Genomic DNA, 25,984 nt, shown 5'->3' with positions numbered 1-25,984 from the left:
AAAGAAAATCAACAGTTTACCCATTTCATAAATAAAAATGATGCTTGGTGGTTTTCTTTCTTTCGTTACATTAGCCATGTGGGTCTTGTTGTCGGCCGTTCAACCACTTTCAGTAGAGTAAAAAAAAACACAAGAATTAACATTTTTGAGACAGGTCAAGTTCAGTTTGGGACAGTTCATTTTGCACTTCGGGACGGTACTGGGACAGTGAGGAAAAAGGTAAGTTACGAGCCCAGTTCACCACTCAAGTACATTTATTACTTTTATAGATCATTGATTGCATTCACACTTCAATCACTAAAACGGGTTGATCCTCATGTACTCACAAGATTCAAGCCTTATAATTATGACACAGCCACTCCCCCAAATAACACTTAAAATCGTATTCCTCTATGTTGGTCTATAAAACTAGTGTAGGTCAACACCGTGTCTCAGCCTTCACATAGTGACAGTGTGTGGTTTGGAGTCGGGGCTTTGTGTCTCCAGGTTTCAGCATAACAGGAGAGTCAGGTGGCTGAGCGGTTAGGGAGTCGGGCTAGTAATCTGAAGGTTACCGGTTCGATTCCCGGCTCTGCCAAATGACGTTGTGTCCTTGGGCAAGGCACTTCACCCTACTTGCCTCGGGGAGAATGTCCCTGTACTTACTGTAAAAATGTTAAGAGGATACGCATGTGTAGGGGCATGTGTAGGGGCATGTGTAGGGGCATGTGTAGGGGCATGTGTAGGGGCATGTGTAGGGGTCTGAGCCATGCGCCACAGGAAGTCCTCCCCTGGTCAGTTCAGTCATCAGACTGTGTCAGCTCTCTGAAGCACTCCTCCAGGTTGGCCTGTCTCTCGGGCTCTGCGCTTTCCATCCTCTTCCGCAGCAGCCTGGCCGCCTCCTCCAGCCCCTTCACCAGAGGGGTGTCGTGCTCGAAGAAGACCCCCCGCAGCATGTCTCTGCTGTTGATCCTCTGGGCCATGCCGCACAGGAAGCGCAGGAACATCTCGTATCGGCCGAAAGGCGCACTCAGGGTTCGGTCGACGGCGCTGCGGAGCAGGTCCACCATGGAGCGGTCCTTGACGAGGCGGGAGATGATGCGGGACTGGTCTAGCACATTCTTCCCCTCCGCGCGGAAGTTCATGAACACATAGAGGGCTGCCATGAACTCCTGAGGATGACATCACAATTACAGTTTACAGGGGGGGCAAGAATTTATTCAAACTGTCATATTCTGATTCAGAAATAATCCATAAGCAATGAATGAAGCAACAAACCGTCACAAACTGACCCCGACATAAATCAGAATATTTTTAAGCAAGCAAGAATGCAATGACATCACGTGCTTGAAGCAAACATGCTCAGCAGGCAGCACAAGCAAGACCAGTTTCTGTCGTTTCAGAGAGGGGGTTGCTACCTGGAAGGTGTAGTGTATGAAACTGAATGTCCGCCTCTTGTTCGACTCTGGTGGCAACTCGGTCACGATGCCAGAGTACACAGCCACCTCCTCCAAGGTCAGAGAGTAATCCTTCATGTCCTCCTCGTGGAACACAGGGCGACCCTTCTCCAGGAGCTTAAAAGCCATCTTGCCCACCTTTTTCAAGAACTCTCTGTCTGTCTCCTGCCAGGTCTGAGAAAAACAGAAAACCAACAACAACAAAAAAAGAGAGAGACAGAGGGGAAAAATAGAAAAAGGACAGTCACAAATAAATCATTGCCACCGCTGGCACTTGTAATGATCAAAGCGACCAATCAGAACCTGGTGGTTTTGCGGGGCATCGTAGTATTTCTCCAGCCTGCGATTGGTCTGAACGATCACGTAGTGAACATAGAAGGGTGTCAGCTTAGGGGGCTTGTCTCCGTAGTCGTCTTCGTTCTGGAATCCCCTCTCGAAGATCATGGAGACCATCCAGCACATGAAGGGCATCTGGCACAGGTCGTGCAGCGAGGGCAAGAGCTTCATATGGCTGATGATCTGAGCAGCTAGTTCCTTGTCTGTGTAGCGTTTGGTCAGGAACTCCTCCTTCAACTCATTACTGGACGAGGGATGGATGAAAAGCACTTCAACACCACACTGGTTTAGGCCATTCGTTGCTAATGCACCCCCCCCCCCCCCCCCCCCGCCCCACACACACACACTCACACACCCCCTACCTGTAGCCCTGTATCTCGTACACCTTGTGTAGGTACTCTGTAGGTATCTGAGAGGTGGCGGCACGCCTGCCAGTGACCCAGACCAGGGAGGAGGGCATCAGAGACCCTCGGATCAGGTTCACCAACAGGGAGTCTAATGAGACCGACTCAGTGATATCAGACACAACAGGAGTGGCCTGGAGGGGAACAGAGGAGAGGGAGAGTCAGAGAGGTGTGTGTGTGGAAGGTGCAGAGGAGAGGGAGTCAGAGAGAGGGGTGTGTGTGTGTGTGTGTGTGTGTGTGTGTGTGTGTGTGTGTGTGTGTGTAGAAGGTGCAGAGGAGAGGGAGAGTCAGAGAGAGGTGTGTGTGTGTGTGTGTGTGTGGAAGGTGCAGAGGAGAGGGAGTCAGAGAGAGGGGTGTGTGTGTGTGTGTGTGTGTGTGTGTGTGTGTGTGTGTAGAAGGTGCAGAGGAGAGGGAGAGTCAGAGAGAGGTGTGTGTGTGTGTGTGTGTGTGGAAGGTGCAGAGGAGAGGGAGTCAGAGAGAGGGGTGTGTGTGTGTGTGTGTGTGTGTGTGTGTGTGTGTAGAAGGTGCAGAGGAGAGGGAGAGTCAGAGAGAGGGGTGTGTGTGTGTGTGTGTAGAAGGTGCAGAGGAGAGGGAGAGTCAGAGAGAGGTGTGTGTGTGTGTGTGTGTAGAAGGTGCAGAGGAGAGGGAGAGTCAGAGAGAGGTGTGTGTGTGTGTGTGTGTGTGTGTAGAAGGTGCAGAGGAGAGGGAGAGTCAGAGAGAGGTGTGTGTGTGTGTGTGGAAGGTGCAGAGGAGAGGGAGAGTCAGAGAGAGGTGTGTGTGTGTGTGTGGAAGGTGCTGGGGTCGGCCACGGCTTGTGAAGGCAGTGAACGGGAGACGTGCGCATGTCGCGTCCACCACTCGTGTGTGTCAGTGGTGTGCGGTTTTAGTTTTCGCCCTGGAACCTGTTTGGTTCCATCTTCTGGGTGAGACAGGTTTTCAGTATCAAGTCCAAAGCTTTGACCCCCATTTGCCTTTTGGTTTGTTCCGTTTTTCCACTCACTATCAGAGAAGGGCTGGGTAAGAATACCCATGGGTATACACATCATCATCCAGATAACCTTGAATCTAAATACCCTTAGATTCAAGGGTTATAAGCGAGCGGGGGTTACCCCTTTTTCTGTAGATGTTGGTTTAGTTATCAGGGTTTAGATATAATAGGATCAGGTTAGAGGTGTAGGAAAGTGCCGGGTCTTTAATATTTCTTTGTGACACACTGCTCTCATGACCCTTCTCCTACCCTCGGTTAGGCCCCAACCTGGTGCATCCTGTTTGATGTCCTTATCGTACATTTGCTTCCTTATAATACTTTTATAATACTTAATCCGTTTAAAAGGTACATGTTTTTGTGAGTTTAACTGAGTCCAATCCCTCCTCTCACAATTACCACAATCTTCCGGGTATTCCTACATTTACGTTCTATTTCTCCCTAGCCACAGCATCAGAGTTAGGGTGTAACAGAGTGTATTTAGTTGTGAGTGACTAAGAGCGTACCTTGAAGTCCAGTGGGGATTGGTAGAGGTCCATTCCCTCCAGTATGAATAGAGCCTTGAAGTCAGGTTGTGCCAGTAAATTAGTGTTGTTCAAGTCGTGGTAGTAGTAGGTTAGAATTTCGGTGAAGGACACAGTTTGCCCAGGCTTCATGTGATGAGTCTTTTTCACCCTCAACTCCCGGAAGTTGATTTTGAAGATGAACTGGATGTCCTAATGAAAGGGACATTTACATTACATTTTACATTTAGTCATTTAGCAGACGCTCTTATCCAGAGCGACTTACAGTAGGTACAGGGACATTCCCCCCTGAGGCAAGTAGGGTGAAGTGCCTTGCCCAAGGACACAACGTCATTCGGCACAGCCGGGAATCAAACCGGCAACACACATATTGTAATTGTAATGACACAAGATACACATCATACTGTAAATATATTATCATGGCCTTCCCTAGAGAGATATTACTCACCCTATTGGCTAGCTCTTTGCACCAGTCCATAATGAACTTCTGCACGGCGACCGTTAGGCCTATCCCAGGGATCCCTGTGGTCAGGGCAGTCCTTATAGCACCGCTCCCAGGAGGGGTGCGGAATATATCATTCCCTCTGACAAACGTATCGGGGCAGGCCACTTGGGGGACAGGGGGCGGGGGCATGCCAGGGAACTCATGAAACGGGCTGATACCACCATGGCCACAGGAGGATATCTGGGGCTCGGTGTACACTTTGCGGAGGTTGACTTGCTGGCCGGCCTTTGGGATGCCCTCGTGGATGACGCTGTGTTTCCTCTTCAGCACAACCTTCACAGACAACTGGACCAGCGCTTTAGTGATGAGGGAGGGCAGAAAGATTTGACAAGGAAAGTTGACCAGAAGATGACAAGCGGGGAGAGAGGGAGAGGAGAGGGCGAGTAAAAGGAACAGGAGAAATGACAGAGAAGACACATCAGATTGATTCTACCCATGGAGTGAGACCATCCTACCTGCTCCTTTCACTGCTGGGACAGCTTCTCTTACCTCTTTTGCATGTCTTGGTCAGCTCTTCTGCCAATTCAGGCTTTCGGATATCGTGCATGGTTTGTATGGCTAGCTCCAACCCCTCACCCCTCCCTGTCCAACCAAAACACCAGGAGCATTAGACAGGATGAACAGGGGATGTTACTGAGTCCACAAAGTAGAACGTTAGCCCTGGAAATGGACCTCCACGAGGATGTGGAGTTATACAGCGTGGTGTCGGAAGTCATTTGTACCATATGCCTCGATGATCTTGTCCACCACGTCCAGGGTGTCACACTCCTCCAGCTGCTCCAGTTTGAAGGGCCGGTCACGCCAACACAGGCTGCGCTTGTACTGGTACATCTCAGCGTCTGTCAGCTGAGACAAGGCTTTCTGTATGGCCTGGAGACCCACCGAAAGAGAGAGAGAATCCTTTCAATGCAATCGCTTGCTCTCTCTCAAACATACACACACACACTGACTCGCAATACAGAATTGTATATGGCCTTCGTTTGTGTACATTTTACACCAGTAATTCCCAACTTTTTCCACTTTGCAGCCCTCTTGCAGAGGTCAAATAGTTTTGGGGGCCCTCCGCCACATCCGTTCAATTAATTTGAGCTGATCACACGTTTAACAACACCACGGGAAGACAAACAGGCTATTGTTTTTGAGAGATCAAAAAAGCCAAAGTACACAAAGCACACACTGAGAGGTACACAAAGAGAGGTAACCTGCATAATTACAACCATTCCTATAGTTCCATACAACATAACGTTAAATATGGCTATATGCACACGACAGTGATAAGTATGTCCAGACTGGGAAAGGCCAGGTCTACAACTTCAGCTGAAGTCAGAAACATGACTTTTAATAACCAGAAAAGAAGGTCAAAATATCCTCTCTTAACCCTACACTCAGATGGTGCAGCTTCTCGCTTTTTTTCATTGACCGATAACCGCGGCGATAACCGATAACCATCGCGATAACCCGACGGATAGCCGCGGCCCACAGTTTGGGAATCCCTGCTTCACATTAACATTTACATTTAGTCATTTAGCACAGTGGTATTGGAGAGGATTGGATCAAATGAATGGTCGTTATCAGGCTTGGATAACGACCATTCATTTGAATCAGGTGTGTTGGAGCAGGGTAACATCTAAAACATGCAGGGCAGGGGGACCCGAGGACCAGGATTGAGAACCACTGATTTAGCAGACGCTCTTATCCAGAGCAGTAAGTACAGGGACATTCCCCCCGAGGCAAGTAGGGTGAAGTGCCTTGCCAAGGACACAACATCATTTGGCACGGCTGGGAATCGAACTTGCAACCTTCAGATTACGAGCCTGACTCCCTCACCGCTCAGCCATCTGACTCCCTTCCTTCACACCATGAGAGAATCTGTTTTCAAACTCACCTTAAATATGTACGGGAGGTCGAGCTCAGGGTGAAGCTGGCCCAGCCGTGAGTCTTCACTCTGCTCATCACTCACTGATTGGTCCTCGGGCTCCTCGATGGGTGGGGGCTCTGGGGAGTCTGGGGGGCAACCGTCCCAGTCTTCCTCATCTGCCCCCTCCTCCACCACCTCCAAACCATCTTCCGATTTACTGCAGACAGAAGGACAGGCGGAGGGACACAGGGAGACATCAAGCTTCCTGTCCAAAGCTTTGGAGGTAAGCCGCGCCTTATCTTCATTCTCTATTGGCGTTAGTTACCCATGCAGGTGTGTTACCTGTCAGTGATATACGCTCCATGTTTTCTGGCAGAGAGGGACTGTTGCTGGGTGAACTCGGTGTGAAGGGTCTCTGGTGAGTCTGAACGGTTCAGCTGTAACCTGGGAAACAGACCAGCGTTAATGCCTTCTTGGCATGTGAAAACATTTCCATTACCGATTACATTTGTTCATAACTCTTTGTGGTGCTATGTATTCGAAAAGAAAAGTACAATGTGGTGCCAAAGATTGATTCTGGTATCTCAGGTCTGGCCAGTGACTCGGTTGTTTCTGTGATGTCTTCCTCCTCCTCTTCGTCACTCTTCATTGAGCCATAACTAGAGGGAGGGGCTTCTGGTCGCTCATGACCATAATCCTTCCTCACACTGAGGATCCTTGAAAGAGACCAAAACGTGGTGTGTGAGAAGTTAAGCAGATATCCAGCTGTATGTGACAACTTGGGTCTGAATAAACTGACAAAAATGGTTGCCGCAAACACCCTCATTTACGTTTCACCCCGCTCCTGTGTGATTATGTTTTGTAATTTTTAGACAGAAAAGGCCATTTAACTACTTGTCTTTCAGATCTGTAAACGATATGAATCACCTTTTAACCTCTGTGTCCGAGTCCGAGTCCATGGCCTCTGACACCTATTCCTCCCCTTTCTTTTAGAAGGCGGAAACACAATTTCACCATTAAAATCTGTCGTCAAGTTCGGATCAATTTTGAGCAAGACGGCTTCTTCCCTCGCGCTTCTAGTAAACACTGGGCCACCTGAATGCATGAGCTGGATGTGCGCGTCAATGTAGTTATACTATGCAATCTTTACTTAAAAAATAATCTTGTTTTCGTACGATTTCATACATGACACTCCACAACACGTTCTTACCTCGTTCTTGGCGATTCTATTTCCGCATTTAAAATGTCGGTCTATACTTTCAGTTTCAGGAAGAATAAATAGTAGGTAACTGGTTGATTTGAAACCGCTTGAGCACTAGGTGGCTCCATAACAGGTTATTTAGAGTGTCCTAATTTTCCCACTCGGTGCAAACTTGGATTTAATCAAAATATTATACGGATACGCATCCATTATATATATTTTTTTATTTATTTAAAGCCCAGTAAGAACATGTATATATTACATAATCAAGAAATTAAAATGTCATTAATACAAGCTTTAAAAAAGGAAAGAAAGAGAAAAATAAGTAAAACGTCTACACACAAACACATAAAAATGACATTGGCAGCATCTATGTCTTACTGAGACCCAACCTAGTGCTCCTTAAACCATAAGATAAAGTAATTCTACATATGGGATGTAGATGTCTATAAGTGCGATTGAAATATGATTAAACATACCAAGAGACAGGAAGCCTTTTAGACAAACCTTTTACAAAAAAAGTATGCAAAAAAGTATGCAATATGCAAATCACTGTATCCAAATTGCACATAATGAGAAATAAGATTGGATTCTTAAAAGAAAATAATGTGGATTGTATGTAAATTATATACCATGTGCACATAGTAGTATCATGTGCACATATTATCAGTGATTGTTCTTCACACCTTCATCCTGAAGTTCATCATCTAAGGGAGAAACAAAGGAAATCAGTGATTCATCAGACAACAGTCCACTACATCAGTCCCACTTCTGGAAAAAGACACCACATACCTCATTGTTCTGTGCAGTATGATATTAATAAACACAAATACATCACATGCATACACACCACTAGATATAATGGAGGGAAAAAGTGTAGTTCAATAAATAAATAAAGAGACTTCCATCATGGTTCTCTCAATCATAAGGTAAACAAAAGATTGTGTGTAAAGCAAGAGCCCCTGAAGACCAATCTGTTTGAATAAAATGACAAGTAAAGACCTTTTAATGACCAGATGCTCCGGAAACAGCAAGGTCCTGAACACACACACACAATATAACTCAGAAGTTAAGAGTCAAGATAACTCTGATATGGGTGTCCAATCCATCTAGGATTACTTGTCAGTTACTGCATGTGTGTTGGCTTACCTTACGAGCGCTAGAGGTTAGATTAGGGGCCGTGTTCCTGCTGGTGCGAGGGGATCTCCTCTTCTCCCCAGCTCCCACCTGAGGAGACTTGACGGCGGGTCTGGTTGTTCCGACCCGGGGCGCCCCCACCTGCTTCCTGGGGGACCCCCTACGAGCAACTTGCCCAGGAGACTTCCTGGAGGAGTTCCCAGGAGACTTCCTGGAGGAGTTCCCAGGAGACTTCCTGGTCGAGCTCCGCAGCTTGTTCATGCCCCGCTGCAGGAGGTTCCTGGAGGCCTTCTGTGGAGTGTTCTCGATGGTGAACATTGTTGACTCTCTCCTGTTAGCCTGCGTGGGGGTGGAGAGGAGAGAGGAAGGACTTAAGGACAGGAGACGAGGGACGTTTACGATGTCGAAGTGTGAACGATCCGGGCACTCACCGGACTGAGCGGCTGGCTTTTAAGGGTGCTGGAGGACACCACCCGGTTTTTATCTTTGGGGGTCAAGGGACGAGGGAAACAGCTGGCCTGGCGCTTAGACTGAGAAAGACGAGAAAAGCAGGGAAGACCTTCAAAAAAGCTCAGATTTCAACCACACCATGTCTACATGGTGTATTCTAGCTGCCCTTCCATCCCTGTTCTCTGCCCACCTGCGGCGAGAGGGTCTGTAGCTGGTCAGCCGACCGTTTGCCATTGGCTCGGCCGTGGGTTTGGCTGATGTGGGATCCACTGGCTTTGGGCGCCAGAGAGAGGCGGTGAGAGCTGACACCCGCCCCGATCTGGCCGGGCATCATGGAGAGGCGGTGTGAGGAGACAGAGTCCAGGATCTGGCCGGGCATCATGGAGGCCCTGCGGATGGTCTCTGTGGGGTCACCCATGCGCAGGTCGTCATCCGTGAGGGTGAAGGCTGGAGTGGCGACGGGCTGGGGGAACAGAAGCCAGGCTTCAATGGAGATGTCCACAGAGACTACAGCACCTCTCAGCGAGAGCAAATGCAGCTGACAGACGCACGCCAATCTTACAGAACGGCAACTGTGTGTCTGTGACATAACGTGTGTGTGAGTACTCACTGCTTGTAAAAAAGGACTATACAAATACATTTTGATTTGAGTACTCCGTACCTTGACCTCCAGGGGGTAGCTGCTCTTGAGATGGGGCAGACACGCCTTGTTTCTGGCCTGCAGCTCCGCAATCCGCATCCAGTCATCACCCGCCTGCTCAGGCTCATTATCTGCCCCGACACAGAACGTGCTGGTGCCTGCAAACACACACAGCACATTATTTAGATAACTGAGCCCCTATCAACCGAAACCCTGCACCCTTTGTTGGTGGGGTGTGCATCCAACTCACTCCGTGGAGGGGGCATGCTGTGGGCAGTGCTTCGCCTGTATCCCGGAAGGCTCAGGAGCTGGTCGCTGGAGCCAAAGCCTGCTTTTCCTGGCGTGCTGAAGATCTCCACGGAGACAGGGCGAGAAGCCTGCGAGCGTGTCAGGTTGGGATGGGAGCGAGCAGCCGGCAGGGTGAAGAACATCCCGTTGTCTTCGTCTGTCACTGCTTCCTCACGGCCTGGAGTTTTCTACATGTCACAGAGGGAGGGAGAGGAGTCAGAGGACTTGCCACTAGCGAAAACATCAGAGATGTTGTCAGATGGCTGAGCAGTTAGGGAGTCGGGCTATTAAATCAGAAGGTTGTTGGTTCGATGACGTTGTGTCTTTGGGCAAGGCACTTCACCCTACTTGCCTCGGGGAGAATGTCCCTGTACTTACTGTAAGTCGCTCTGGATAAGAGCGTCTGCTAAATGTAAATGTAAAATGTGTGTCTCATACTCTAAGCATTCCCTGCTTAGAGCGTGAGACACATGCTCCATCTACCTTGCTCATGGTGATGTTAATAACCTGGGTGGTTCTTCGGCGTCTGGCTGAGGAGGTGGGCGGTTTACGGGCTGAATCCAGAGCCAGCTCCGCTAGAGAGGTGATGCTGCCCTCAAGCCTACTGTCTGTTCTGGTCCTAGTATCCACACACACACACAGACATTATGTTAACGTCTTATTCAGAGGAGGTGCTTGTGCAATAACCAGAGTTGCATATGGACCTTCAGAGAGATGAACTTACCTGTTTTGCTGGCGGGAGTTCATGGGGGTGAAGTAAAGGGTCTCCAGGGATTCCCCTTGTAGAGCTCGGCGCTTCGAGGCCAGGCGCTCTGAGCTACGGACCATAGGTGTGCTGGACTCCTCCGGAAACGATGGTTTCCTGTACGGGCAGATCTGAAGTTAAACACTGGCCTGGGTCTTAAGAGGGAGTTCAATCCCACAAAGTGATTCAGGTATAGTGGAGGTGAATGGTCAAGATTACCGCGTGGTGTTAAGCGAGTCATCCAAGCTGTAATCGAGACTGTCGTTGCTTTTGTCTTGTTGCGTGTGGGTGTGGATCTTCTGGGGCTCCGCCTCGTTACTCTCCAAACCCCCCCGATACCTGCCCTGCTCACGCAAGTTACGGTCAGCAAATGCCAGCTGTTAAAAACAATATACATATAATAAATTAATAAATAATATAATAACTTTCACAAAAATCACATATACACACATTTTAGTGTGTATGTATGGGGTGTCACCCTACTTGCCTCGGGTGAATGTCCCTGTACTTACTGTAAGTCGCTCTGGATAAGAGCGTCTGCTAAATGACTAAATGTAAGACCAACAGCTTGTACATACGTACGTGTGTGCATAAATACAGTACCTGTGCCTCCAGACTGGCGACTTGATTACTAAGCAGCCTTTCATTGCTCCGAAACTTATCCAGGTCCATATTCAGCAGCATCATTTCCTGAGACACGGCCTTGAACTCAAGCTCTTTGACCTCCAGGCAGCGCTGGAGTTCCTGCACCTGGCCCTGGCTCTCCTGCAGCTGAAGCTTCTTCCCATCGTAGTGGGCCTTGGCCTTCTCCATCTGTCAATGCCACAAGACCGTCCGTTTGCCATGTGTGTGTGTGTGTGTGTGTGTGGCAAACGTGTAGCTAAGAGAGAGACGTCTGTGTGTGTCTGATGCAGTTGGGCTGATGGCCTACCTGTGCCTTGTAGTGTTCAACCGAGCGCAGAGAAGCCATCTCCCTCTGCAGTACCTCCTCCAGCGTATGGGAAGCGCGACCCTCCCTCTCCATAGCCTGTTTGGCTGCAGCAAAGCTCTCCTTCTCTAGGTGCAACACCTCAAGCTGCCTCTCCAGCTCCTTCTGAACCCCTTCAGCCTGGAGGACCCTGGCTTCCAGAGCTTCCTTCTCATGAAGGACAAAATCTTTTTCCTTGAGGTTCACCTCCTTGGCTGCCAGCTCCTGCTGCAGCACCTCCTGCTGCTGCCTGGCCAGTAGCTCCTCTTTGGTTTGAATGTCCTCTTTCAGCCTCCTCACCTCCTCCTCAGAAGCAGATAACTTCCCCTGCAGGAACTCCCTCTGTTGGGTGTCAAATTGGTTTTGCTTGGAAAGTTCCTCTTCCTTAGCTTGGATCTCCTGATTGGCCTTCCTGATGGAGTTGTCCTTGCTCTCCATGTCAACCTTCAGGCCCTGGATCTTGACCTGCTGTTGAGCTTCCTCCTTCTGCCAGCTATCCAATAGCTCCTCCTTGGCCCGGACATCAAGCCTCAGATTCTTTATCTCCTCCTCAGAGGCCGACACGTGGTCCTCCAACACCTTCTGTTGCTGGGACCTTTCCTGCTGCTGCTTGGCTATGAGCTCCTCCTTGGTCTGGATCTCCTCCTCAGCCCTCCTAAGGGAGTCACCCGTACTCTCCACCTGGACCTTCAGGCACTGGATCTCCTCCTGCAGCATGCCTTTCTGGGAACAGATCTCCAGTTTCAATGCTTCCAACTGTTCTTCTTTAGCCTGTACCTCCTCCTTCATGCTCTGCACCTCCTTTTCATTGGAAGCCAGATGATCCTGAAACTCCTCTTTCTGGTGGACAAACTCCTCCTGGCTCCTAGCCAGCTGCTCCTCCTTGGTCTGGATCTCCTCCTCAGCCCTCCTAAGGGAGTCACCCATGCTCTCCACCTGGACCTTCAGGCACTGGATCTCCTGTTGCAGCACCTCCTTCTGTTGGATGTTCTCCTCCTGCAACTTGGCAAGCAGCTCCTCCTTGGCCTGCACCTCCTGCACAGTGCTCCTCAGTGAGTTGCTCTGGTTTGCTACTTCCTCTCGCAGACTGCTGAGCTGCAGGTCTTTATCTGCAGAGAGGGACGAGACGGTAGAGATCTCTGCCTGGAGGGCCTCCATCTTCTCTGTGGCCTGGAGGAGGAGAACCTCCTTCTCACTCTGAGCCAGCTTCAGTTCTCTCACCTCATCCTCTGTGGCAGCCACATGGCTCTGTAGCACCTCCTTTTGTTGGATATGCTCCTGCTCTTTCTTAGCCAGCTGCTCCTTTTTGGCTTGGATGTCCTCTTCAGCTTTACTGAGAGAAGTTACCATGTTCTCCATCTGGACCTTCAGGCACTGGATCTCCTCCTGCAGCATGCCTTTCTGGGAACAGATCTCCAGTTTCAATGCTTCCAACTGTTCTTCCTTAGCCTGCACCTCCTCCTGCATGCTCTGCACCTCCTTTTCATTGGAAGCCACATGATCCTGAAACTCCTCTTTCTGGTGGACAAACTCCTCCTGGCTCCTAGCCAGCTGCTCCTCCTTGGTCTGGATCTCCTCCTCAGCCCTCCTAAGGGAGTCACCCATGCTCTCCACCTGGACTTTCAGGCACTGGATCTCCTGTTGCAGCACCTCCTTCTGTTGGATGTTCTCCTCCTGCAACTTGGCAAGCAGCTCCTCCTTGGCCTGCACCTCCTGCACAGTGCTCCTCAGTGAGTTGCTCTGGTTTGCTACTTCCTCTTGCAGGGTGCTGAGCTGCAGGTCTTTATCTGCAGAGAGGGACGAGACGGTAGAGATCTCTGCCTGGAGGGCCTCCATCTTCTCTGTGGCCTGGAGGAGGAGAACCTCTTTCTCACTCTTAGCCAGCTTCCACCTTCCCACCTCTCCCTCAGTAGTAGACAAGAGGTTTTGCAGCATCTCCAACTGTTGGGCACTATCCTGTTTGGTCTTGGCCAGCTGTTCCTCTTTGGTGCTTATCTCCACCTCAGCCTTTCTCAAAGTGGCATTCAGGTTCCCAATTTGTTCTTTGACAGACAGGATCTCCTCTTGCAGCACAATCTGAGCCGAGTTGTCTTTATTCAGTATTTCTAGAAGCTCCTCCTTGGTCTTGACTTCCTGTTTCAGCCTATGCACTTCCTCAGCAGACGTGGACAGCTTCTCCTGCAATGCCTCCTTTAGCTGGGTGCTCTCTTGCTGTTGCATAGCGAGCTGCTCCTCTTTGGCCTTGGTGTCCTCCAAGGCTTTCTGAAGAGAGGCACTCATGCTGCCCACCTGTACAGTCAGGCTCTGAATCTCTGCCTGAAGCAGTTCTTCCTGCCGGGCACTGTCATTCTGCAAGCTAGCCAGCAGTTCTTCTCTTTGCTGCAGCTCATCACTGGCCTTTGTCAGTGAAGCCTCTACACTGTCCACCTGGCATTTCAGACCCTGGATCACCCCCTGGAGAGCCTCCACCTGATGGGCACTCTCCTCCTGGCTCCTAGCCAGCTGCTCCTCCTTGGTTTGGATCTCCTTCTCAGCCCTCCTAAGGGAGTCACCCATGCTCTCCACCTGGACCTTCAGGCACTGGATCTCCTGTTGCAGCACCTCTTTCTGTTGGATGTTCTCCTCCTGCAACTTGGCAAGCAGCTCCTCCTTGGCCTGCACCTCCTGCACAGTGCTCCTCAGTGAGTTGCTCTGGTTTGCTACTTCCTCTCGCAGACTGCTGAGCTGCAGGTCTTTATCTGCAGAGAGGGACGAGACGGTAGAGATCTCTGCCTGGAGGGCCTCCATCTTCTCTGTGGCCTGGAGGAGGAGAACCTCCTTCTCACTCTGAGCCAGCTTCAGTTCTCTCACCTCATCCTCTGTGGCAGCCACATGGCTCTGTAGCACCTCCTTTTGTTGGATATGCTCCTGCTCTTTCTTAGCCAGCTGCTCCTTTTTGGCTTGGATGTCCTCTTCAGCTTTACTGAGAGAAGTTACCATGTTCTCCATCTGGACCTTCAGGCACTGGATCTCCTCCTGCAGCATGCCTTTCTGGGAACAGATCTCCAGTTTCAATGCTTCCATCTGTTCTTCCTTAGCCTGCACCTCCTCCTTTATGCTCTTCACCTCCTTTTCATTGGAAGCCACATGATCCTGAAACTCCTCTTTCTGGTGGACAAACTCCTCCTGGCTCCTAGCCAGCTGCTCCTCCTTGGTCTGGATCTCCTCCTCAGCCCTCCTAAGGGAGTCACCCATGTTCTCCACCTGGACCTTCAGGCACTGGATCTCCTGTTGCAGCACCTCCTTCTGTTGGATGTTCTCCTCCTGCAACTTGGCAAGCAGCTCCTCCTTGGCCTGCACCTCCTGCACAGTGCTCCTCAGTGATTTGCTCTGGTTTGCTACTTCCTCTCTCAGGCTGCTGAGCTGCATGTCTTTATCTGCAGAGAGGGACGAGACACTAGAGATCTCTGCCTGGAGGGCCTCCATCTTCTCTGTGGCCTGGAGGAGGAGAACCTCTTTCTCACTCTGTGCTTCCTTTAGTCTTTCAACCTCCTCCTTGGTAGAGGCCACACATTCCTGCAACATGTCCGCTTGTTTGGTGTTCTCTTGTTGGTTGCTTGTGAGCTGCTCCTCCTTAGCCCTCATGTCCTGCTCGGCTTTCCTCAGGGACTCCTCCATGCTGTGCATGTGAACCCTCAGACTCTGGATCTCCTCTCGCAGCAGCTCTTTCTGTGCCGAGCTCTCATTCTGATACCTCACCAGTTGCCCTTCCCTGGCCTGGATCTCATCCTCGGCCCCCTTGAGAGATGTTTCCATGGTCTCCACCTGGACCTTCAAACCCTGAATCTCTTCCCTGGCCCCTCTCCCCTGTTTCTCTAAGGCTAGGCTCAGCTCCCCTCCCTTCCTCCTCTCCTCCTGAACCTCTTCTCTTAGTGCCTGCACCTCCTTCTCCTTCTGCTGAATGGCAGTGGTAAGGCGGTCCAACTCTTGGCTCAGGCTCTGGAGCTGGGCGTTCAGAGAGTCGCTCTGTTCCTTCAAGGCCAGTTGAAGAGCTTCTTTTTCAGCCTTGAGAGCACTCAGGGTCCCCTGGAGGTCAGACACAACCTCCTGGAGAAGCTGGCTCTCTGACTGAAGCTGGGTCTTCTCTTCTGCATGCTGGGCCTTGGTCTGTTGGATCTGCCCCTCCAGACTGGAGATGGTGACCTCCAGCTCAGTGTGTCTGAGAGTGGCAGCAACCAGCTCCTGTCTTAGCTGCTCCCACTGTGAAGAAAAGGCCATTTGTTTTAAGTAAAAAACTGTCAATATTCATAACATCTGCTATCAGACAGGGGACAGACTCAGAAGTAATACATTTGTGATGCCTCTGCTTACCTCCATTATGGGTCCCATGCTCTCCCCTTTCTCCTGGGCCAAGGCTTGACTGAGCTCATCTTCCAGAGACTGGATCTTACTTTGAAGGATCTCAAGTTTTTCATTCAAACACTCCTGAAGGGAACAGATTACACAGGTCGTCATGATATCACTTGTCAGGAAGCAACACCAACATGTATTTTGTATAATGTACACTTCTATTTGGGGGGGGAAATCTTGAGATGCTCTTTTGTCATATTTGATTAAATAAACTTCACATCCTGAGAAACATACAGGTTTGACATCAATCTGATATCTGTGAGCGTAGCAGGATTGTAATAATCACCATCATTTAGTTTGGACTGAACTTAATGATGGAGCAAATTGGTCAGGCTACTTGTCTACCTACCTACCTCCCGGCAGAAGTCATGTGTTTTGGGGGAGTGTCTTTGAAGGGAGGGGGTGGGATATTTAGGTGTGAATTCTTTCAAATTCAAGCCAAAATTGCTAGGTTCGCCAAACTTCCAGACCCTGCCTTTAAGGTCGAGACCCATTTACCTTCTCTGCAGTCGCATGCCTGAGTTCCGCCGTAAGCTGTCCGTTTCTGCTCCTCCATTTCTCCTGAGCTGACGCCTGTGTCTCTGTCACCCTCCCAACCTCAGTCTCTGCTCTGATCAGCCGAGAACACACCTCTCCCACCTGACAGGTGCGCACACACACACACGTTCACCAAAAGCCCTTATACTCTGTACACCAACACACACACAACTGGTTTTCAGTCATCACCTGGACAGAGAGAGTCCCGTTCTCCTCTGTGAGCTCGTCCACCTTGCGTTCCATGTGAGAGGAGGTGGTCTTCAGATCTTGGTTCTGTTTTAGAACCTCGTGGAGACGAGACTGCAGCCTGTGAGAGACACTCTGTTTACCAGATACAGTTACAGAGACTGAACTTTGAAGAACACACAGGCTCTATTCACCCTACCGCTGGTTCTTGGTTTGCAGTTCTTCCAGCTCTGCTCTAGGACCCTCCTCCAGCTCTGCTTGCTCCCTCTGCAGTCTCTCCAAACGATGCTGAAGCTGGTGGATCTGAGTCTCTGGAAGAACACAAGTGTGTCAGAAGAGCAAGAACATTTGAGAAGTTCTTCTGAAACAAAAAGCTGAAGGTTTTTACAGGAGAGTGATCTTGGACTGATACCTCTCTGTTGGATAGTGGCTTTGTAGTTGGCCAGCTCTCTTTCCAACTCGTCCCTCATCTCCCTCTCTTGGGCCAGCTCCTTTATCCGCATCCTCCGCTGGAACTGAGGAGTTCTCATGATATCTTGCAGAGGAGAGCTTCGGAGAAAAGGAGGAGGATGTGTGTCTTTATTAAGCACAGATGCAAAGCTATCCTACTCTAAAGCTAGATTCTTTCAAAAATTATATAACAGATGTCAAAGTACATTACATAATTGGTCCAAATTCTCAACAAGCTGTAAGCTATTCGATTTGTCAGATAAGGTATTCTAAATAATTAGGAACTTAATTGATCCCTGAGAGAAATGAGGATGTCCAGGCATGCATGTCAAGTTAATGCTACCTCACAGAAGAGGTGGCGACAGTGTTGAGCTCCAGGAATTGCACACTCTGGGAGCGCTGGAAGACAGGTGACTCGTCGTCTGTGAAGGAGGCAGTGGAACTGTCACTCCTCACAAGCTTGGACACCACCGCTGAAGGTTAGAGAGCCATGGGAAACAGTTTATTTTATTTTTATTTGGAAAGCCACGTAAACCATTAATATTCATGAAGGAAAAATATATTTCACAACTTACATTCCTTTTTCAGGTATTTTTCCAGGCAATTGCTTATGCTGATTTCACTCTCACTATCCATTACAAAGCGAAGCATGGATGCAAGTTCAAGCTAAAGTCAAGGGAAGAAAAACAAATCACTACTGTTCTCTATTGGTTTATGGATTGTGCATCACATGGATCAGGAATCCTCCTACCTCAATTCTATACTCCAGAACATTGAGACTTTGAGAGCCTTTCATAGAAGCCTGGAACAGCAGCAACAAAACAACCTAAAAACACAACAGGAAAAGTGAGACATTTTAACATACAATTAGACAGCGAACTGACATCCCATATGATTTTTCGATGTGCATGACACACCTTTGACAATTCCACCTCAAGGTTTATTCCTTGTAAAAGGTTTTCCCAGTTGACCAGAGTTCCCTGGCTTGCAAGATATCTGCATTCTCCTAATAGATAGAAGTGATTAAAATCATATAGTTTGGGTGTACTTTGTGATGTTCCTGGACATTCCTTATCAGTAAAAGTTGATTTACTTTGCAAGAAGTCAGCGATTAACTGGAACCTGTCTTCAGGCAGCTCCAGAATGCTCTCAGGGGGTTCTTCTTTTTTTCTGAGATTGAGACAGCAGGAGAGATAATGACATACAGGTCACCAGGTCTAATGGTCAAATTAACAAACAAAACAACATCTGCTGGTTAAGGAAATCTGTTTCAACTTACAATTTATGCACAATTCTCATCAGTAAAAGTCCGTCTTGTAAATCGATGATCCTAAAAACTGGCAGATCCAACTTCATGCTGTTGACCTGTTTGGATCAGTGCGAGTTGTTGTACTCATTACTCAGTAACAAAACAATTGTCAAGTATGCACCGTTTTCTCCAACAGGTAGTGCTAATATTTGCTAGCGCTAACTAGTTTTTAAATTTGCCATCTTACCCATTCCAAAATCGCCTCTTCTTTCAGTTTGTTGATGGACATTTCACGAACGTTAGCTAGATGTGCAAGCGAGATGGTAAGCAAAGTTGTAGAGCTAAAAGACTCAAATAGACACAATATTTCGCTAGCTAACTAGATGTGACTGGCACAAACTAACTAAGCTACTAGCTACCAATTACATTAACAGTCGACCTAAAATCTACAAACTATAAATAAAAAACAAGCAAGGAGGATACAGTTCAGTACCAGGCTACGCTTAGTCATTAACAGTGTCTGCTAGGCTAGTTATCCAGAACCGAGGCGTGTAGTCAGAAAACTTGACTTGTTTCAAATGTTTGCAGTCACTCTCTAACGTGCAGAAACTATTTTATTTAAACCTTCTATGAAAATGTGCACCATTAGGAAACATTTATAGATAGCTAGACTCAGAGCATATTTAGAAAATAAACTGAACTTGCCTGTCAGCCCGAAAAAGTAATCGTCCAAAGAGAGCTAACTTACAAAGCTTGACCCTTTCGTATTCTTCGACCCGTCCTTCTTTTAAATTTCGGCGCAACTGAAGCTGCATAGCTTTGATTGGTGATTGTACCGGAAGTTGACTAAGGGACGGGCGGACGTAGACGGGCTCTTGCCAATACACAGTCACTGTAGTTCTTGGATACAGTTTTCCTGATTATGTACGTGTTATTTGTGCCTTTGCACTTCATATAAATCAACATATTGTATGTATAAACATTTTATTACAAAGGTTGGAGGTATTTAACAGGTTGATTTGGTGTAAAACCACACATTAAGGACAATTAAAAGTAAACAACAAACTACATTTCCCACCCCCGTCACCTTGGAAACAGGTTTTGTTGGAGTGTGTAGTTCCAAAAACAGTGTGAGCTCTCTATGTAAACAAAGCTTTCTGCGCCACGTTTACCTGACTAAATTCCTATAAATATGTTTTTGCAACGTGTATACCAGTCAATATATTGTTCATAGTTATAGATGATAGTGATAGTTATATTTTGCAGCTTTATCTCAATAGGATGCTGCCTGTTAGCAAATTGAATGGCTAATGTGGAAACTTTTGTTGAATCCTAAGTTTCTTTCTAACCAGCAGGGCGATGGGAGAAGCTTATTTCAAGTTGTTGTGCATTATATATAGCTAATGATCTGCTAACGTTAATAAATTCATGTAGGTTCTTAGAATATCTATATAAGACTTAAGTCTATAAGTCTACTATAAGACTTGTTTTACTTTCAAAAGCCTGAAAAATGTATGGAGCTCCGGTGGATTTTTCATTCAAAAGCCTTAGTTCAGTGGCAGGTAAATATTTAATTCAAATGTGACTGTTCCGCCAACAGTTTACTGCTAATCACGTTCGCCTTTCTCACTCTCGATCTGCCTGTCTCTCAACGTTTACTTTCTCTCACTTTTTCTCTAAGATGCACTGAACGAGGAGCCCAATCACGGACTGCGGCCAGTGAGAAAGAACTCGGAGAATAAGTTCTGCAGCCGTTCGCTACGTCTCAACAACAACTTCCTCACCGAGCTGAGTGGCCTTTGTGAAACTGTCAAACACTACTTCTCTGAACCAGCTTTGCTGTCCTGGCTGGACCTCTCCTTCAACGACATATCACACATAAACGCAGTGAGTCTTCGTCGTCATGGTGTAGGCCTAGTAGTCCATATCATATCGGGTTACTACCAACTGTCACCAACCGTCAACTTTATGCTCAGTGTGTGTTTTTTTAAATGATTAAATCATTAAACTATCAAATGAAACTGTCTCTCAGGTCCTTTGTGAGCTTCCAGAGCTGCGGGTGTTGTATCTCCATGGTAACAGCATCTGTAACCTTTCAGAGGTGGACAAACTAGGAGCCCTGCCCTTCCTGCACACACTCACCATGCATGGGAACTCTGTAGAAAACGAGAAAGGCTACAGGTACGACACACAAATAACCCCCCCCCCCCCCCCCCCTGCACCTGGTGTGAATGGCACTGTATCATAGGCCTAGCGATGCTTAATCTTTTCCTTCTGTAGCATCTATTTATACAGTTAGGTCCATAAATATTTGGACATTGACACAATTTTCATCATTTTGGCTCTGTATACCACCACAATGGATTTGAAATGAAACAATCAAGATGTGCTTTAAGTGCAGACTTTCAGCTTTAATTTCAGGGTATTTACATCCAAATCAGGTGAACGGTGTAGGAATTACAATACATTTTATATGTGCCCCCCCCCCCTTTTTTTAAGGGACCAAAAATAATTGGACAATTGGCTGCTCAGCTGTTCCATGGCCAGGTGTATGTTATTCCCTCATGGGAGTTCGTTATTTCATTGACAAGGAGCAGATAAAATAAAAGGTCTAGAGTTCATTTCAAGTATGGTATTTGTGTTTGGAATCTGTTGCTGTCAACTCTCAATATGAAGTCCAAAGAGCTGTCACCATCAGTGAAGCAAGCCATCGTTAGGCTGAAAAATCAAAACAAACCTATCAGAGAGATAGCAAAAACATTAGGTGTGGCCAAATCAACTGTTTGGTACAAAAGCAGTAGGATGAATTCTGAAGTGTTTCTGGCAATATTATCTGCTCAGATTCAGCCAAATGCTTCAGAACTCATAGGACGGCGCTTCACAGTGCAGATGGACAATGACCCGAAGCATACTGCGAAAGCAACCAAAGCGTTTTTTAAGGCAAAGAAGTGGAATGTTCTGCAATGGCCAAGTCAATCACCTGACCTAAATCCAATTGAGCATGCATTTCACTTGCTAAAGACAAAACTGAAGGGAAAATGCCCCAAGAACAAGCAGGAACTGAAGACAGTTGCAGTAGAGGCCTGGCAGAGCATCACCAGGGACGAAACCCAGCGTCTGGTGATGTCTATGGGTTCCAGACTTTATGATTGTTAGTTTGTCCAATTATTTTTGGTCCCTTAAAAAGGGGGGGGCACATATAAAATGTGTTGTAATTCCTACACCGTTCACCTGATTTGGATGTAAATACCCTGAAATTAAAGCTGAAAGTCTGCACTTAAAGCACATCTTGATTGTTTCATTTCAAATCCATTGTGGTGGTATTCAGAGCCAAAATGATGAAAATTGTGTCAATGTCCAAATATTTATGGACCTAACTGTATGTGATCATCCAATATGTCGGGTAGAAGTGAACTGGACCCTGTCAGACACCCATAGCTCATCCTGTCCTCAGCCTCAAAGGGTTTTGAGAGTGCACCATCTGAGAGCTGTATGTGTGTGCTATGTGTAACCGGTGCTGAGCTAGCTCGCAGCTGTTTAGATTTCTGACAGGTGCTTAAAAGGAGCAGAGATCAGGGTCCAGTTACAGTGTTGCTGTCTGCCTAGCAACACCATTTACACATGAACAGTACCCAGGCTCTGTCTTAAATGAAAGTACGGTTATACACCTCTGAATACTACTTAGGGTTAAGAGGCATCTGCCTAACACATGTATTATTGTACATTAGAGTCATGCCATAATATTGTATCACGTGTCTTTGTCTGTTAGGAGGTATGTGATTGCAGTTCTGCCTCAATTGAAAAAGTTTGACTTCAGTGCTATAACATGCCAGGAGAGAACACTGGCTCAAGTCTGGCAGCGCCCTGGCAACCGTGGCAAAAGCGGTAGGAAGGGAACCTGACCTGTATCCATGGAAAGGCAGCGAGAGAACTTGAGCAAGAAGTTCCTTGATCCCAAACTCAAGCTGGGAAGCTTTTAAATAAAGTATCATGTACATTTTGTTTGATGAATTTTATTTTCGCCTTTGTTGTGGTGAAGCTAGTAGATGTGTGCAGTTTTTGTTTCATTACAGAACTGCAGATAACCAGAACTACTACTTTCACTTCAGTTTCTCTCTCTCATCTCAAATTCAGGATCACACAAACCAAAATGTATTGTTGAAAGTCTTTAATGCATTAATCAATAAATTGGGAAAATGGATTAACACATGTTGAAACTTTTTGGTACTAGCCTAAAAATGTACAAAGTAATCCAGGTAGTAGTAAATGTTTGAAGTAACAGAACAAAACAAAAAACTATGAGCACACAGCAAAAAGCCCAAATTAATATAAAAAAAAAAAAATCACAGCCTAGCAGATCATCCCTTTAAAGACCTCAAAGAGGCAAGTCTCTCACCACACACACTTGTACCCTCCCCACAAAGAGGATAAATACACTTAAAACAGAAATAAATAATCACAAGAGCTCCTTTACCCTGCAGAGGGATAATCATATTAATGTTGATCTCTCAAACTGCTGTTATGGCCATTAGTTACTGCTTTCACACCAACAAATAAAAGATTACTTATTACAATCTGTTGATTTTTTAAATTAAAAGTCTTCCACCTTTGTGTTTGAGGTGTTTTAGTGACTGGAAAAACTGCTTGGCTACTTGCACAACCCCAGTGATGCCTCAGCCCATTCTGACCAACCAACTCTCAACTAAGGGGAGCTTCATACAATCTATTTCCTGCTTCTGAGGGAATCACACAATTATGTACAAAGGCATTGACATACATTTACAAGCCCCTCATCCGTATCCTGCCCCCTTCCTTAATGAATCTGTTAAAGATACAAATTGAAGAACCGCCAGCTAGTACATTTATTTGAGCTATGGAACTGCAAAAAGAAAGAATTTCTCCTCGTAAACTCAGGCATTTAACCTAACGCCCCCCCACACACACACACACACACTGAATGTAACTGCGCTCTTTATATGCGTGTCTGTTCTGGATGAATTAGAATAATGTATGCTAGGTCTGGATGCAAATCTTCCATTATGGTGGCAAGTGCCCTCTGGAGAAGAGCAAAGAATCCCTGTCTACCTACACATCAGTAAGTACACAACAGACCATGCCAGCTATCGTGCAAATCAATTAGGTAACGCCTGGCAGCTCATTTCTCAAAACAAAAACGTAAAAATACTGTGTTTTTGTTGTTGTTTTTTTACTATGATTGGAAAAAATTGTAAAATATCTGGACAAGTCTTAAACATGAAAAAATTATGGTTTTCCAGAGGTGATTCTAAATGTGTGTGTGAGGGGGGGTTCTTTCTCAGAGGGGGGTTCATGGTTCTCATCGCTCATCACACCATGGTGACCGCAGTCTTGGTTCAGCTATATGTGTATGTATAGGGTATCATTTGAGACTTGACCATTATCAGTTTTGTCCTGAGCTGTAGCTGTTAGTAACATTACCAAGTAGCACAGGGGTTGAGGTGTATGTATGCATGATGGACCTGGGGATGCGAAGAGGCGACAAAGCGAGAGTGGAAGCGGGGCGCCATGTCGAGGCCGTGTCACAGATTCAGGGGATAGCAAACTGAACCACAAGATCTTCTTTCGCGTCAACCTTGATTTGAGAGATTGCACTGAAAGCATATGCTGCAATCTTGGACACCTGCAAAACAAATAGATATAATATTGAGGTAAACCACAGCGTGTGAAGCCAACAACCGTATATAGGGAGCGGTTAGGGAATCGGGCTAGTAATCAAAAGATTGCCGGTTCGATTCCCGGCCGTGCAAAAAATTAAGTTGTGTCCTTGGGCAAGGCACTTCACCCTACTTGCCTCGGGGGAATGTCCCTGTACTTACTGTAAGTCGCTCTGGATAAGAGCGTCTGCTAAATGACTAAATGTAAATGTAAGTGTGAATCGTAAATTGACGGCGCGTGTCTTTTACCTGTTCCACATCTGAGTATGGCACTAGATCACTAGCGAGCACTTGGTGGGGCTGGCTGGTGAGGGACGGGAGTAGCTGGGGCTTCTTCTGAGAGAGACTACTGTTGAACACAGCCAGCTTTGTACTGAAAACAAGACAAGCACAAAGAACACGTTAAGCCCAGACTAGACACAGTCACAAATCAAAACATCTAATATTATATACCTGTGACTGACCACAACCTAACACACCTGTATTGCCGCGCTTTATCCATATACTCATGTTGCTCCATGCCTTGGGAGTCTGCAGCCGACACATCAATGATGTTTCTGAAAGGAACAGGGCAAAACAGTTAGCATAGTCAGTCAGTGGAACGTTGCTTGCAGTTTGCATCTGTGTGAGTCTTACAGAGCTGTCTTGTGAAGGATGGAAGTCAGGAGTGCCTGTTCGTCTGTTCGTGCTGACGGAACACTGGCAGGGTTCCATTCTGTGCCATTGAGGGGCTTGCTGTCAGGGTTCGGGTGTGGAATCAACGGCTTACGCTCATCCGGATCCTGAGGAACAGGAAATAGAAATATCACCAAATATGACCCCAGACATCCATAGGCACAACTCCCCGGTTCCTTTGTCTTTCCTCATATCGATCAGAAGGTGTTAGCCATCAATAATTCTCTGTAGGCTACACCGTGTAGCATAGGTGCTAAAGTAAAGGCAATGTAATACACCTGATCATGTACGTATTGTGCATTTCACCAGCACCAAACAAACCAAGTCTGATTTCAGACATCATCAGTCATTATCCGAGACAAACATAAGTGTTCTTTAACAAGACAAACATTTTCCAGAAGTAAAGCTGACTCCTTGTGTTGGCCACCCTCCTCGCAACAGTATGAAAAGTTGTTGATCATATGACAACAACTGCAAAGTTGATTGGTCAGGACTGTAGTCCAAAGTGAACATGTGACTATGCCAATTTAAAACGCAGTGTCTGGCTGTTGTTAGCTAGTCAACTGGCTTATCAGCAATTGATTATGTTGGATATGCGACGCTACGTGAATCTTGGTCAATGTAATCTCATGCAGTGCAGTAGGGGCATGGATTACTCATTCTGGACACACATATTCCGACACACAGATACCTAGATATTAAATACATGTTTGGGTGGCGAGCAGGGAGCTCGGCTAGGCATGGTATCTTATTAGCACTTGTTGTGTGACAAATTTCGCTATCTTCATATACTCAAACGCCAAAACCACCAGAACTGATTTTGACACTGCCTACGACGATACTAGAAAAATAGCTGAATATGGAGCACTTGGGTATCTTCAATATCGACACAAATACGATTACGAATACATAATTGTTAAAAGCTAATCGGCTAGCGGCTACTTACCTGCTCTGTGGTCTCGTTCTCGCTGCTGTAACAGCAACCCATGTCGTCCTCTCAGGGCGTTCGGCGTTGTGCCAAACTATGCGACCCCTATCTCCAGCTTCTCTTCGCAAAAAAACGGTTTAAAAGAGAAACCGACCACTTATCGGCCCTTGTGGATCAAAATCCAACTTCTTTCCTTGGTTTGGTTTCTTCTGGTAGCTTGATTGCTACTGTCAGCTACTCCTTGTACAACTATCACATGACGGGCACACTGGAGCTGAGCAATAACACAACTTGACTTCCGGCGTAAGTGAATCCAGAACGGAACTGCACGTACACTAAACACGTGACCTGGAAACACTTTTAGGTTGTAGTGATGGGCATTCCGGCTCTTTTTCGTGAGC

General features: G+C 47.1%; 4 protein-coding genes across 5 annotated transcripts; 1 reads left to right on the top strand and 3 right to left on the bottom strand.

Annotated features, from left to right (window-relative positions):
- Positions 1-128: 128 nt before the first annotated feature.
- On the bottom strand, positions 129-7,446 carry nlrc3l (NLR family, CARD domain containing 3-like). Its single transcript, XM_062473831.1, has 13 exons — positions 7,246-7,446; positions 6,976-7,019; positions 6,603-6,764; positions 6,391-6,492; positions 6,076-6,265; positions 4,913-5,060; positions 4,680-4,772; positions 4,134-4,486; positions 3,668-3,877; positions 2,135-2,310; positions 1,740-2,016; positions 1,398-1,610; positions 129-1,151 (listed from the first exon to the last, which is right to left on the bottom strand). Exons 2-13 carry the CDS (start codon positions 7,005-7,007, stop codon positions 780-782), a joined length of 2,328 nt encoding a protein of 775 aa, XP_062329815.1. The 5' UTR covers positions 7,008-7,019; positions 7,246-7,446; the 3' UTR covers positions 129-779.
- A 31-nt stretch (positions 7,447-7,477) lies between these two features.
- numa1 (nuclear mitotic apparatus protein 1) lies at positions 7,478-18,586 on the bottom strand. Of its 2 annotated transcripts, XM_062473829.1 has the most exons (24): positions 18,535-18,586; positions 18,318-18,403; positions 18,132-18,208; positions 17,956-18,044; positions 17,790-17,864; positions 17,614-17,704; positions 17,382-17,511; positions 17,001-17,137; positions 16,788-16,899; positions 16,592-16,709; positions 16,364-16,504; positions 15,827-15,940; positions 11,441-15,715; positions 11,113-11,322; positions 10,729-10,886; positions 10,489-10,626; positions 10,248-10,383; positions 9,727-9,952; positions 9,498-9,634; positions 9,027-9,299; positions 8,818-8,916; positions 8,399-8,725; positions 8,255-8,287; positions 7,478-7,958 (listed from the first exon to the last, which is right to left on the bottom strand). In XM_062473829.1, the coding sequence occupies exons 1-23, from the start codon at positions 18,574-18,576 to the stop codon at positions 8,255-8,257; spliced, it is 7,224 nt and encodes a 2,407-aa protein (XP_062329813.1). In that variant the 5' UTR covers positions 18,577-18,586; the 3' UTR covers positions 7,478-7,958. The 2 variants fall into 2 exon arrangements, with proteins under 2 accessions (XP_062329813.1, XP_062329814.1); XM_062473830.1 differs by lacking the exon at positions 8,255-8,287 and having other exon boundaries at positions 7,478-7,956.
- Positions 18,587-19,441: 855 nt separating this feature from the next.
- On the top strand, positions 19,442-23,166 carry lrrc51 (leucine rich repeat containing 51). Its single transcript, XM_062472938.1, has 4 exons — positions 19,442-19,849; positions 19,969-20,174; positions 20,320-20,468; positions 22,057-23,166. The coding sequence occupies exons 1-4, from the start codon at positions 19,798-19,800 to the stop codon at positions 22,187-22,189; spliced, it is 540 nt and encodes a 179-aa protein (XP_062328922.1). The 5' UTR covers positions 19,442-19,797; the 3' UTR covers positions 22,190-23,166.
- Positions 22,441-25,881, bottom strand: lamtor1 (late endosomal/lysosomal adaptor, MAPK and MTOR activator 1). The gene is made up of 5 exons (XM_062472939.1): positions 25,602-25,881; positions 24,617-24,762; positions 24,460-24,537; positions 24,230-24,353; positions 22,441-23,946 (listed from the first exon to the last, which is right to left on the bottom strand). The coding sequence occupies exons 1-5, from the start codon at positions 25,641-25,643 to the stop codon at positions 23,854-23,856; spliced, it is 483 nt and encodes a 160-aa protein (XP_062328923.1). The 5' UTR covers positions 25,644-25,881; the 3' UTR covers positions 22,441-23,853.
- Positions 25,882-25,984: the final 103 nt, after the last annotated feature.

Source organism: Osmerus eperlanus, chromosome 11 (genome assembly GCF_963692335.1).
Source record: "Osmerus eperlanus chromosome 11, fOsmEpe2.1, whole genome shotgun sequence".
Lineage (NCBI taxonomy): Eukaryota > Metazoa > Chordata > Actinopteri > Osmeriformes > Osmeridae > Osmerus > Osmerus eperlanus.
The sequence above is the reverse complement of the archived record's forward strand: the minus strand, read 5'-3'. Positions and strand labels throughout refer to the sequence as shown.